Source organism: Cetorhinus maximus, chromosome 2 (assembly GCF_964194155.1).
Source record: "Cetorhinus maximus chromosome 2, sCetMax3.hap1.1, whole genome shotgun sequence".
Lineage (NCBI taxonomy): Eukaryota > Metazoa > Chordata > Chondrichthyes > Lamniformes > Cetorhinidae > Cetorhinus > Cetorhinus maximus.
Window position 1 is genome coordinate 61,787,903 of NC_135880.1, and position 14,502 is coordinate 61,802,404.

General features: G+C 44.6%; 1 protein-coding gene across 6 annotated transcripts in view; it reads right to left on the reverse strand.

Moving 5' to 3' along the window:
* kiaa0825 (KIAA0825 ortholog) overlaps positions 1–14,502 on the reverse strand; it is a 594,535-nt gene that overhangs the window by 271,649 nt on the left and 308,384 nt on the right. For 4 of the 6 annotated variants that reach the window (XM_078565259.1, XM_078565265.1, XM_078565248.1 and 1 more), the window contains 2 exons: positions 4,173–4,329; positions 1,084–1,239 (listed from right to left, as the gene is read on the reverse strand). The exons of 1 other annotated variant lie outside the window; for it this stretch is intronic. In XM_078565259.1, the coding sequence (XP_078421385.1) occupies positions 1,084–1,239; positions 4,173–4,329 (313 nt within the window). The remainder of the gene's footprint in view (positions 1–1,083; positions 1,240–4,172; positions 4,330–14,502) is intronic. One more of the 6 variants, XM_078565269.1, reaches the window with a different exon arrangement.

Consider the following 14,502-nt stretch of genomic DNA (forward strand, 5'->3'; position numbering starts at 1 on the left):
ATCTTGTTGGGGCAGGCAGAAATTCCATGCATGCCCAAATCAATCTGTTGGTACTCAACAGCCTCTGTTGGTGCTCAACATGTCCTAGTCCTAACGTAATTTTAACCGAGCACGCCACACTTCAAAGTGATATGCTAGCCTTGTGCCTCTGTCTTTTCACAGATACTTTGCTAGTAATCTTTTTTTCAATACATTAATGTACTAAGTTACAACCTGTTTTAAATTTGGCTCAGTACTGCAGGCACAAAAAAGTAGTTATTAGTTTGATTTCCTGGACTGTGAGTTATCAAAGTTGCCAAACCAATGTTGGAAAAGAGGCTTGTTAATTCCTGGCCAGGTCACTAAATGGCACACTAAGGCAAAATTTGGTGGGCATAGATAGCTTGCCTCTATGAAAATACATTTTCTCTCAGCTGATGAGAAAATGGCTTTAGGAGCAGTCATAAGAAAGTCCTAAGCTCAGGCCTACCATCCTTCTGGTTGAAGGAGGTTATATGTTGGCAAGCATCTTTAGATAATCGAGGAACTTAAGTGGAAATAAAAATACAATAAATGTTAATTTTAAACATTTAATTTCAAATATTATAAAAATAAAAAGGCTTAATACAAATTAGCAGTAAAATCAGATAAATAATCAACTATAAGAAATGGAAATATAGTTTAGTATTTATTTATATAGGCTTTAGTTCTATGCTTTTAAATAATAGACAACAGAAGTTGAGCACCAATAGGCATTACCATGGAGTAGGGAGAATTAGATTTTCTACTCCATTTACTTCCTGTGTGGAGAGACACTAGAAGGAGGAAATGTCATCTCTTTACAGAATGGAGAGAAAATTGGTTAGTATGTTCTGTCTAGGTGGTACTTTAATGTCTCATTGATGACAACTGAAAGGGAAGTTATCAGAGATCTGTGAACAGATCTGGCATCATACTTCAGGCAGGCTTGGCAGACATGAGGCAAAGAAGATATGGCATGAAAATCACAGATATATTTTTAAAAATCTTGTTAAAACAATAAATAAAAAATCAATAAGAATAATGCACATTTTAGTTCTACTGTGTTTTTGTTGTGAAATTTACCTGGCTAAAGTTACTGGAACCAATATGGTTAAAAACATGCAAAGGGTTAAACATCAAAGGCTGCTGAAAACCGTGCAAAGTAAGTTGCCAAGGCTTTTGTGGGACCCCTTTCCCATCTGAAAAACGTTGAGAATAAATTTGTTCCTTCAACCAATCCTAAAGATGGAAGAGAGAAAATATTAACACTCAACAAAAAAAAAACCAGTGGAACAAATTTTAATTGCAAACAAATCTGTCTTAAGTCTAATGCTTTTCAAAGTTTTTTTAAAAAATTCAGTAAATTAATTACTCAATATAACGTTATCAGTATTCTAGTATTACTATTGCCAATAAGTGTAAAACATAAGCCCCTCAGTCTTGACAGAGAAGAAAGGGGGAGAGAGAAGGGGAAGAGGGGTCCCGCGCTTGCAAAACTCAAAACACAGTGTCCAACATTAGATGTGACTCCGCAATTGGACAACATTTGCTAAATAATCCTCAGTGTGCTAAGAATTATGCTGACCACCAATTTAGAATTGTCAGTCGGCCGCGCAGTGTGGCACATTTGCGTGTACTGGAAGTAACGTATATTAGTACACAGGGCCTCGTTCTTTACAGACAGAAAGAACATGTACACACATTGCACCTGTTACAGCTAAACAAAATAAGTGACAGTCATTTGCTGACTCATTCCTCAGGGCAATGCCTTGACCAATCAGGTTCAAGCTGCCTGGTTTAACTCTCAAACAATGTTTGGCAGTTAACTGTCAGTCACCATCACTGGTGGATTCTCCATGGCAACACCTCAATCAATCAGATTCCACTTGGCAATCAAAAAGCACTCTCTTTACGTGCAGTATAAATTGTTGTTTTCCCCTTATGTTGGCATTCTTGTGAAGTGTCCTGTTGAGTGCAAGACAAAAAGCTTTGACATGTCTCTTTTTCAGCAATACTTAAATTCACAGTTATTTTCAAAGGGGCAAGGAAACTTGGTATTATTGTAAGTTAAATCCAAATCTTATGTCTCCTGGATGAGGGTACAAATCAACCTGACACTATGGTGTCAAAGCCTTCTGTTCAAAAGTGTTTCAAGTGAAATTATTTTAGATTGTTTTACACTTATATTAATATCCCGGGTGCCTTTCTGCCACTTGATAGTCGATGGCCCATTTTACTAACAATTGACCATTATACTTGCACAAAATAATGAAGTTTCTCCAAAGTGGTGAATCCTGTGTGTGCATCCTTTGAATGGCATTTACTTTGATGTCAAGCTGACTGCTTAGCTCACCCGAAAGATCTAAAATCGCTGTCTGCAGCCAAGCCTAAAATCTGCCGCCAATGGATCAGCCAAAAAGATCTTTCAGTGCATGTCTGCTATTGGAGGCAACCTTTTTAGTTTGGAGCTAATGCGATCAATGAACAGGGCAAAGGGCACATTAACTCTGCACCAAAAAGGATAGCTTCTGCAGAGATCTTTGGCAGCAGCATGCCCACGATAACAACATAAACAGAGTACAAGCTTGTCATTTGAAGAAGAAATAACCATGTTTCTGGCTACTGAAAGCTGAATTTGCCCGAACAGATCGGTGGCTGACAACTATGTGTATCAATATTACAAAACATGACTTCAAAACAAGTGCATGTGCAGAGCAGAACTATACGTTGTAGAAACTGCCTTACAATATAAACAAGAGAGTTTCTGTTAAACCAGGTTCTGAGAATCAGTATTGCAGAACTACATGCTGAAAAATTTCTGAAATATAAATGTACCATACTCTCTGCTTGGTGATAAAGTACATCAGGGATCATGGTATATCAGGTTTACAGTGGATCATTACTGGAATGTGCAGTTTCTCCCTCAGTTAACTTGTTTCATAGCAGAATGAACCCATGTGAATTGGCAATCCAGAATAAAATGGGTTCCTATCTGATTTGTGCAATGACTTGCTCTTTGCAAATACACACAAGAACAGAGAATTCCCTGAAGTGAAGGGTGAAGTTATGTTGGTCCGGACTGACTTCTGTGTAGTCTTGTAAATGTGATCTTATTTCAACTGCAGTAAATTTAAATCAAACTGTCTCAGTGATAAGATTTTAAAAAATGCAAATGGCAAAACAATGTGACAAAATTTTATTGCTAATATAATTCAGTCATAATTACACAGAAAGCATGTTACAGTGGATAACAAAATTACAAGTCAGGTATATGTAAATTAAACTAATTAAATGCTATTAGAAAAACTGTACATATAAATAAGATTATGGGGAGAATTTTCTCCCCGTCGGGGGAGGGTGGGGGGGTAGAGTTGGGCGGGAGCAGGTGGGTGTGCAGCCGATCGCCGCCTGCAATCAGCTGCGTGCCGCCATTTTACGTGGGTGGGCCAATTAAGGCCTGCTCGGCGTGACGCACACCCGGAAGCGCTGAGTGCTCCCTGTGCGGGCAGGGGGAGGAGGCTGAGTCTCCCTGAGGCACAGAGCTGCCTCAGGGAGATTAGTTTGATTTTTAAATATATTTAATAAAGAAAAAAAAAATTAAGACATGTCCCCTCATGTGACAGTGTCACATGAGCTGGGACATGTCAATGAATTTTATTAAAAACTTTTATTAAACTTTAAAACTTTCATGAAACCTCATCCCGCCTGTGGATGAGGTTTCATGATAAATGCGAAGGCCACCTGGGCTCTTTGCCTGCCCACCAACCTTAAGGTTGGACAGGCAGCTCAGTTAATTATTTTAATTAGCTTTAAATAGCCTTAAGAGACCTTTGACAGTTTGGCAGGCGCGCAGTGGAGTCAGCTGCAAGCCCTCGAACTGAGGATCTGAATGACACGCGGTAACGTTGGGATGCACGCTCGACGCCACTGCGCGTCATTTTACGTGTCGGCGAGCGGGGCCCTATATGTTTCAAAAATATATATGTAATTATATATAAGATCTATTTTGAACAATGTTCAAGAAAAACAATTTTGTTTACAACTTTTTTTTATTATTCTGATTTTCTACTGACTAAAAGGAGTTTTGCTTTCTTGACTAACCCTTAGCTGATAGCAGATGCTGCCTCAGGCCAATACACACTTAATTGCTTGGTAAAAGTCCGTTTCCCTACCTCATTGAGTTGGATGATGTGATAAATTTGCCTCAGGTATTCACTACCACCTGGCTGGTGGCAGATATCCAGGAGTATCATGCTCATTTTCTGCTTAGTCAATTCAGAAAAACTGCCTTTCTCCTGTGCAAAGCAACCTCCGTCTGTGAGAAATGTACTGCAACAGCAGGGGAAAAAGACAATTATTTCATGCACATTTAAGATTCATGAAAATATTGCAACTCTAAATTTCTTCTCTTAAAAATAATTGATTAACTGTAATAAAGTTAATGCCGCCATGAAAGGTTCTTTGAAATTTGTTCAAAAGTACGTATAAGAGGCTCCAGGTGTTAGTTCCCTTGTATCTCATTAAAATTCCTGCAACTTTTATATATTGTATTAACATGAGCAAAAAACAGTTAGACTTAATACTAATTTTATTGAGGTGGCTTACAAACAGGTGAGTTTCATTGACGGTGTAAATTTTCCTAATTATAATTCAGCTTTTGATACCACATTCTGATCTTCTGATCTGGAACCTTTATGGTGACACATACTGACACTGAGGGCGCAATGACAAAGCTGATAAACTCATTTGTCTCTTCATTCACATATGCCAAACAGTGCATTCAAAAGATTGCAATTCAATAATACACTTAATTGCAGTCATTGTCAGAAGAAATCCAAATATATATTGTACTATATGTAGCCACCCTTATCCCTCTGTGAGCCTATTGCTTGGAGTTGGACTTAGTTGAAAGGAATCCAAGGATGGATAATTCCATAAACTTTATATGATGGGCAGAATGTGTGTCTCGTGGGTGGGCACGCGGGCATGAAATCGCACAAGATGAGATTGGGCGAGCGTTCTGATGTCATCTTGCACACGACCTATCGTCAGGTCAGTGGGCGTATGTCAGAGTTGCGGCCGCCACCAATTAAAAGGCCACTTAAGGCAATTAAAAAGGCAATTGTTCGTGATTTTATGTTGCCTGTGTGATTTTGCGCTCATTGCGGGGGCAAAACGGGCAGGCAGGCAGCCCACGTTTTGCGAAACCTCATCCAAGGGCAGAATAAAAAGGGTCAGCAGCATTGCCATTGTGAGTAGTGAGGTGTTTGGGAGATAGTTTGCTGCTGGTTGCTTATTTCAACTTGACACTTCATCTCTGTTCTGAGCTTCATTCTTAGCATTTCTAGGCTTCATTTCAGGACTCATTGGTGTCTCCGAGGCCCCCGGAGAATTTTGACTGTGTGGGCCCTTCCAGATATCAGACAGCCTTCTGTAAACCTGGTAATGGGGATTGTGCTCTCCGCTGGAGGCAACTCCTCTGAGGAGGAAGAGAAGGACAGAAGGGAGAAGAGGCCATGTGTCCCAATACAGCTTCCAACAGAGCGACCTGTGGGAGGAGAGGCGCAGGCACAAGGGATGCAGGGCCAGCAGGTAGTCCAAGGCTGAAGGGGCCGCAGAAGACACCACTATCCTGCTGCCAGGATTTACAGGCAGCGATGCAACTTCCTCAATATGTCTGAGGAGCAATGCCAAAGGAGGCTCCCCCTCCATTTGTCATATGATTGGGCCTGAGATCACCTCCAACTGTGTGGATGGACACCCCATGCCAGTGGCTCTGAAGGTCAAAGTGGCCCCCAACTTCTAAGCCTCAGGCTCTTTCCAGGGGTCAGTGTGGGATCTTTATGGAGTGTCCCAATCAGCTGTCCACAGTTGCGTCAAGCTGGTGACAGAAGCTCTGTTCAGGCGGGTAATGACATTTATTCATTTCCGTACAGTCAAGGCCAGCCAGGCTGAACAAGCCAGAGGGTTTGCAGCAATTGCTGGGTTCCCCCGCATTCAGGGTGCAATCGACTGCACACATGTGGCCATCAAGACGCCAGCGGGTCAGCCGGGTGTCTTCGTCAACAGAAAGCGATTCCACTCAATGAATATCCAGATAGATTGTGACCACAAGTTGAAGATTCTGCAAGTCTGTGTAAGGTACCCTGGCAGCTCCCATGATGCTTATATCCTGAGGCACTCCCAGGTGCCGAGGCTATTCAGTGCTCCAGCCCGACTGGATGGATGGCTGCTGGGTGACAAGGGCTATACATTGAAAAAGTGGCTTATGACGCCTCTCCACCACCCAAGAACAGAGGCAGAGAAGCGTTATAATAGGAGTCATACCTCCACAAGGGCAGTGATAGAGAGGATAGGTCTTCTGAAGGTGTGCTTCCAATGCCTGGACCGTTCAGGGGAAGAACTACAGTACCCCCCCAAAGCAGGTGTCGCTGATAGTGGTTGCTTGCTGCTCTCTCCACAATCTGGCACTGGCAAAGGGGGACCCACTGGAGGAAGAGGATCTTGAGGCAGCTCCACAGGCCACAGAGGATAAATCCAGTAGTGAGTCAGAAGAGGAGCACAGTGAGAAGAATGCTGAGGGCGTGGAGGCAGACATCTGTCTCCTTCAGGAAGGCAGGGACACCAGGGACACCTTGATCCAACACTCCTTCAGCTAGGCTACCAAATATCTGCTTCCGCCTCATGCCAGGGGTGCCACATCCATCCCAGATGTCTGAAATGACCCTTTCATTTGAACCCAAAGTCCGCTCAGTGCCTGTGCAATAAAATTTAGAGCCACTCATGTCCAGCATTATATACTGGTATACCCTGCGCCAAAAAAAAGGTGAAGCATACTCAGGCCATTAAGACAAAAGCAGAATTTATATAATTTTGACATTCAAAACAAATGAACATTATCATATCTGGTGTTAAAGCCAATACCTGTAAACATATACACAAAGCATGGCAGAACAGAAGATCACCTGTGACCAGTCCCTCTTGTGCTCATGGTGCCTTAAGCTTATGTTTATGAGTGCTGCGTCTTGGTGCAGACCCCTCACTGACAGCGGCATTGGGGGCAGCCTGCTGACATTGTTGTCTTGTTGGCCTTGATGACCTTGGCAGTCGTCCTCTGGCCAGTGGAGCCTGTGCTGGCCCCACCTGAGAGGTAACAGCCAGTGCCATGGCTGGCATCTCTCCCCAATCATCGCAGCCTCATCAGATGCCACAGTCACTGGCAGAGGGGCGGAGGAGCTGCTGCTCTTATCCAGAGTGCCCTGAGAGGAGCCCACAGAAACAATAAGCGGCTCATGCCCCAACATGAGGTCACTCTGGACCTCCCTACTCACCACTGATGGACGGGCACTAGCTGGGATACTGGGTGCCTCAACCATTTCCCACAGTGGTACTGACCACCTGAGGCCATTGCCTGCGTGAGGGCTTGTAGGTCTGAGCGCAACCCCAGGAGCCCCAGATTCTGTCCCTGGAGCTGCCTCTCCATGAGAGGCGCCACTCTCTCAATGGAGGAGGCTGTGCGCTCGGCGATGAGGGTCAACGCAGTGCTCATGCTCAGCGTGGACTCCTCCACAACAGAGACCATGGCACGCATGCCTTTATGGATCTCCTCCTTCACATCCTGCTGGACATCCTGCATCTGTCGCCTGATGGACGACTCCAGAGGCTCATCATCTGTCTTTAACTCAGAATCATCCTGGTCTTCAGCAGTCCTCCGACTGCCGGTGCCCCTGGGCACACACTGCCTCCACCTGCTCCTCAAGCGAGTGTGAAGTGCCCTCACCACTGTGCACCAACATTGCAGCCACCGACCTAACCGCCACCGAGGTGCTGGTATCGGTGCTGGTGCCTGGTTCAGAGAGCGGGTGTGACGCAGGTGCATCTGAAGCCCAGCGGTTCTCTGGCGTCAAGGGTGGCTCTTCGGAGGCCTGCGTGCTGGCGAATCTAAGGGAGAACAACGACATGTCATTAGTTTAAGTCATCACACTGTCACTGTGCATGCCAGGCGTCCTGGTGAGACAATGGAGATCTGCATCATGGTACTATCTTCTTTCAATGATCAATGGGGACTCCAGTTTTGAGGCTCCCATTAATGATGAGACTACAGAAGAATGTTTGCACAATCCGAAACTCTCAACTCTGTGCGCCGCACTCTTACCTTCATCAGAGAACCCTGCCTCTCCACGACCAGCTAACTGAGGTGGGTGGCAGCTCTCCAGCTCCAAAGCGTCCATTTCATACCTCGTCATGATTAGGAGGTTTGGGGGTCTCCGCCTGTCTTTGACCTCTCTATGTTGTTATGGCTCCTCTTCTCCTTAAATGGCTCCCTACCTGCAGCGCACTTGCAGCCTGGCCAACCCCACCTGAGGAACACCTTACAGGGCACATCCGAGTCATGACCCTTGAGCCGCAAGGCACTCAGGCCAAGCAGCCAGGGCTCACCCACTTGGCCAGCTCCGGTGTTATTGACAGTTGGCACTCAGACTCTAACACCCCTGAGCTCCGTGGTCCCCACCTGGCCTTTCCCTGCCATTGTCCATCCAGGTGACTGAGGATGCAGGTCTGGAAGGCACTATTGGAAGAGCCCTGGTGAGTTGCTGCAGTGCATTTTGTATATGGTACATACTGCTGCCAATGTGCATCAGTGATGGAGGAAGTGAATGTTTACGATGGTGGACAGGGTGCCAATTAAGCAGGTCGCTTTATTCAGGATGGTGTTGGGCATCTTGAGTGTTGTCGGAGCAGCACTCATCTGGGCAAATGGAGAGTACTCCTTCAAACTCCTGACTTGTGCTTTGTGGATGGTGGACTGGCTTCGGGAGTCATGAAGTGAGTTACTTGCTGCAGATACCCTGCCCCTTACTTGCTCTTGTAGGCACAGTATTTATATGGCTGGTCCAGTTAAGTTTCTGGTCAACGGTAATCCCCATGATGTTGATGGTGCGAGAATTCAGCGATGGTAATGCCCTGGAGCATCAAGATTCTCTCTTGTTGGAGATGGTCATTGCCTGGCACTTGTGTGGCATGAGTGTTACTTGCCACTTATCGGCCCAAGCCTGAATGTTGCCCAGGTCTTGTTGCATATGGACACAGACTGCTTTAGTAACTGAAGGGTCAGGAATGGTGCTGAACACTGTGCAACCATGAGTGAACAACCCCACCTCTGACCTTACGATAGAAGGAAGGTCATTGATGAAGCAGCTGAAGACGGTTGGGCGTAGGACACTACCCTGAGGAACTGCTGCAGTAAAGTCCTGGGATTGAGATGATTGTCCTCCAACAACCACAGCTGCCTTCCTTTGTGTTTCCTTTTTGCAAATGGCTCCAACTTAGGTTCCCCTCCAATTCCCATTGACTCCTGTTTTGCTAGGGTCCTTGATGCCATACTCGGCCAAGTGCTGCCTTGATGTCAAGGGCAGTCACTCTCACCTCAGGTCTGGAATTCAGCTTTTTCACCCATGTTTGGACCAAGACTGTAATGAGGTCTGGAGCCAAGTGCCCCTGGCAGAAGCCAAACCCAGTTTTGGTGAGCAGGTTATTGCCAAGTGTCATTTGATGTGAAGCTGGATATTATCTTTTTTAATATTTAGGGGAATATGGTGGTATTCTGTAAAGAAGGCTGTGTGTTTGTGTGTGTGTGTGTATGTGCGTGTGCGCCCATGGGTAATTAAAAAGGGGGAATTTTAGTAAAGACAGCTTGTCTATGGGGACTGAGAGATGAAAGGTAAGGGTGCTAGGTGTATGCATTTGTAGAGAGTCGATGGTGATGTTGTAATTACAAGTAAATAAGTTGGGTTTTAAAATTTGCATTAGGTGATAGGTAAGGACTTGACTTTTCAGCTGCTAAATTTCAAAAGGAGTTTAAGGGACTTTTACAACTTACAAGGGTTTCATAAGTAAACAAGAGAATGCTATTAAATGTTGTTTGACCCAAAAGTGGGGGCAATAGGAAGACATGAAAGATTTTCATATTTTGAAAATGTGGAGTTCAAAGAGGTGCTTAGGACAATGGAGTCTAGGATGAAAGGGAAAAAAAAATATTTAAAGAAAGATGTTTGATTGAGTTGAGGTGGCTGTGTGGGGGAGATGTCCTGAGACCAGCTCTGTGCTGAGAAAAGTTGTGAAGTTGAAGCAGTCATCCAGTTTCAAGCCAGAAAAGTCTTTGTTTTCAGAAAGCAGTCTGTTTCTGAACTTCCTTTGGATTTCCACAGCAGAGTGGAAGAGAGTGAGAAGTCGTGTGGTATACTTTAATAAAGTTGCAGCAGTTTGTGCCTTGGGTAATATCACTGGATTTTTATGGTTAAACATCTATAAGGGAGCTGTTGCCAAGTAGTTTACTTGTGTGTTCTGACCAAGTGGGTTTGTTTTGGGGAATGTTTTGTAAGACTGTGCAATTGTAATCTTGTGTGTGTAAGTTTTTTTCTTCTTGTTAATAAATCTTTTAATTTTAAAGTCCTAAAAGTGTTACTGGGATTCTATGCTTCTCGGATCAGTAGTTTTCCCTTCATTTTCAAAACGCAAAAAAAAGGTTATGATCAGTAAGACAAGTTTCTCTCTGGGCTTTGGCTTGCTCAGCAAATAACATCGGCTATGGTCTTAACAACAGCCCAGTCAATGGTACCTTCCGTCACTTTGCTGATGATTGAGAGTAGGCTGACAGGCAGTAATTGGTCAGATTGGATTTATCTTGGTTTCTGAGGACAGGACATACCTGGGAAATTTTCCATATTGTTGGGCATCATTCTGCCCAAAAGTATACTACAAGTAAAAGATTATTTCTATAACAAAAGTGAGACCAGGTACGTGGAATCTGGAGATTATTTCAAAAGAGAATTTACCAGATTTATGTTGTTGGAAAATATAGAGGGGTATACTATGTGTTAAAGTCTAGGGAAAAAGTATTGTACACAGAGTTGAGATTCAGGTCTACGGTCCTGAAGAATGCCATCTATGAATAGACAGAGGTCAGTAAGATAAATATCCTTCAAGTTTACATTTTACTTCATTTTTCCAGTACAAGTCATTGGAGATCTTTTACTTCTAATTATTCTATAAATTCACTTATTTTTTTCTTCAATTTTATTGTTATATTCCTAGATCACTAGCTATAGCAACAGAAATTTTAAATATTAACAACATTTTTAATTAAATGGAAAAAAAAGGGTGGAAAATTCAATTTTAGTTCTCACCAAGGGAAGACATGACCAGAACAAGACAACTCTTTTCTATCTTGCCGTCAGTGACAGACTGCTCTCAGGATTGCACAGATTCCATAAAGATTACAACACACAAATCAGCACCATTCGTGACTCCTCAAACACTGAAGCAATCCATCTCCAAATGAAGCAAGACTTGGACAATATCCAGCCTTGGGCTGACAAGTGGCAAGTAACATTCGCGCCACACAAGTGCCAGCACCTCCAACAAGACAGAATCTAACCATCACCCCTTGATATTGAATGGCATTACCATCACTGAATCTACCACTATCAACATCCTGGGGGGTTACCATTGACCAGGAACTGAACTAGACTGGCAAAGTAAATACTGTGTCTATAAGAGCAGGTCAGAGGCTAGGAATCCTGTGTCGAGTAACTCACCTAACTCCCCAAAGCCTGTCCACCATCCACAAGGCGCAAGTCAGGAATGTGTTGGAATACTCCCCACTTGCCTGGATGAGTGCAGCTCCTACAACACTCACGAAGCTTGAAACATCCAAGATAAAGCTTGATTGGCACCACATCCACAAACATTCACTCCTTCCACCACTGACGCACAGTAGCAGCAGTGTGTACCATCTACAAGATGCACTGCAGGGATTCACCAAGGCTCGTTAGACAGCACCTTCCAAACCCACGACCACTACCATCTAGAAGGACAAGGGCAGCAGATATATGGGAACACCACCACCTGGAAGTTCCCCTCCAATCATCACCAGCCTGACTCAGAAGTATATCGCCGTTCCTTCACTGTCGCTGGGTCAAAATCCTGGAGCTCCCTTCCTAACAGCACTGTGGGTGTACCTACACCACATGGACTGCAGCAGTTCAAGAAGGCAGCTCACCACCACCTTCTCAAGGGCAACCAGGGATGGGCAATAAATGCTGGCCCAGCCAGTGAAGCCCACATCCCATAAATGAATAAAAAGAAAATCTGCATCGGATGGCCATCCTCTCATTGGCACTGATCACCACTGCCATCACCTACCAAGCCGGAGTGGTAATGTAGCTGCTCTTCCTGTGACTACAGCGGGGATAGAGGACATCATAGTGAGCTCCCATGGCACCCAAAGGGTGCTTGAGGGCTGCAGTCTTCTTGTCTTTCGGGCCCATTACTTTTTTTCTGCAGTTTTGGGCTGGAAACACTGAGCGCGGATGTACTTTAAATGTGGTGCTTGGCGTGATGAAGCAGCAAGGTGATGGCATGGCAGGCAAATTGGAGCCTGCCCGCCATGGAAACGGCATGTTTCCCAGGAATGCATAAATAATGTGGCAGGTTTGGTATGATATGGTATGAAAATCCGCCATCGCAACTGGCTGCTACCGCACTTAATCCAACCTAGGACGATTCCTCCCAATATTTCAAGATGATGATCATTTATTAGAACTGGAAAAGTCAGAGATGTAACAGATTTTAAGCAAGTAGACAGACAGGAAAAGTGGAGAGGAAGAAAGAACAAAAGCGAAGGCCTTTAATAGGGCAGGAGAATTAACTTTGTTTCTCTCTCCTCAGAGAGATTTACTGAATATTTCCAGCATTTGTGTTTTTATTTCAGATTTCTAGCATCTGCAGTATTTTGCTTTTGTATTAGTATTTAATTAACTGCCACTTTTCTTCCAGGAACTCCCCAGTGTCTGTCCACCATCTACAAGGCACAAGTCAGGAGTGTGACGGAATACTCTCCACTTGCCGGGATGAATGCAGCTCCAACAACACTCAAGAAGCTTGACACCGTCCAGGACAAAGCAGCCCGCTTGATTGAGACCCCATGCACCACCTTCAACATTCACTCCCTCCACCACCAACACACAGTGGCAGCAGTATGTGCCACGTACAAGATACATTGCAGTAAGTCGCCAAGGCTCCTTTGAGAGCGCATTCCAAACCCGCGTCCTTTACCAGCGAGGACAAGGGCAGCAGACTTATGGGAGTAGCACCATGTGCAAGTTGCCCTCTACTCCACACCCCCATGTCTGTGCCTTCACTGTTGTTGGGTCAAAATTCTGCAGTTGCCTCTCTAACAGCACCCCACATGGATTGCAGTGGTTTAGTAAGGCACCACCCTGCCACTCTCTCAAGGATGTTTAGGGATGGGCAACAAAAATGCTGGCCTTTCTGGTGATGCCCATATCCCATGACAGAATCACAAAATGAGCGATGATGAGAGTCTTGAGTAGGAAGTTCACTTACCCGAGTGGAGCAGTTGAGATCATTCATCCATTTCCTGACCTGCAGGGATGTCCTCTTTTGGACTCCATGGACGCTTACCACTCAGGTGACCTCCTCCCAGGCTGCCGTGGTCAGACAAGTGGGCCTCCTGCTGCCATCCCTTGGAAAGAGGATCTTTCCTCGATAACCTGGAGGAGATTCTCGAGGGAAGCATCGCTGAAGTGCGGGGCCAGAACTTGCTGCCTTCTCGTTAACATTTTTGTCTCCTAAAATCCTAGTATGATGAATGAATGGCGCCTGGACATGATTACAAACCAAGTGACTTCCTGCCCGCTCCACTACGAGATTCAACACAAACCTCGTGGCTGTATTATTAATGACGAGAGCAGCGCACGATTCGGCGTGCTCTCCCACCCTGCTTTACAGAGGAAGTCACTCCAACTTCCCACCCCCGCCATGGAACTTAGTCCTGGAGTGGAAAATTCCGGTCATGATGACAAATATCTGCAAGATATTCAACACTAGTTGTTTGGTAGTGCAGAACTTGAGTATTGCTGAAAATGACATGCTATTGAAGCTTTCATCTTGCACTCATCAGGATAGCTCACAAGAAGTTACCAACAGTAAGGGTGGAACAACAATTTATAGTGCATGAGAAGAGAGTGCTGATTGGTTAGCAAGTGGACTCTGATTGGTGGAGCCGTTGCCATTGAGAATGCAGGATGGAACAGTTAACTGGCCAGCTTTGTTCAAATTCAAACTGGGTAGGTCGACTCAAAATGGTCAAGGCCTTGCCCTGGGGAGTGATGCCAGGTATTCAAGGCCGTACATTCCAATGATGGTGAATCGTATCAAACAGCACATCTCATCAGCTGTTCATAACAGGCAAAGTACTGACCGTACCCAACCAGTCTGTGCTTGCAAAACTCAAAACATAGTGTTCAATATTAAATGTGATTCCGTGATTGGACAACACCTGTTGAACAATTTCTGATTGTGCTAAGGATTATACTGAAAACCACTTTAAGATTTTCAGTCAGGCTCACAGTGTGGCTCATTTACGCATGCTAGAAGCCAGATGTATTCACACTTGGGCCCTGTACTTTGCAGACAGAA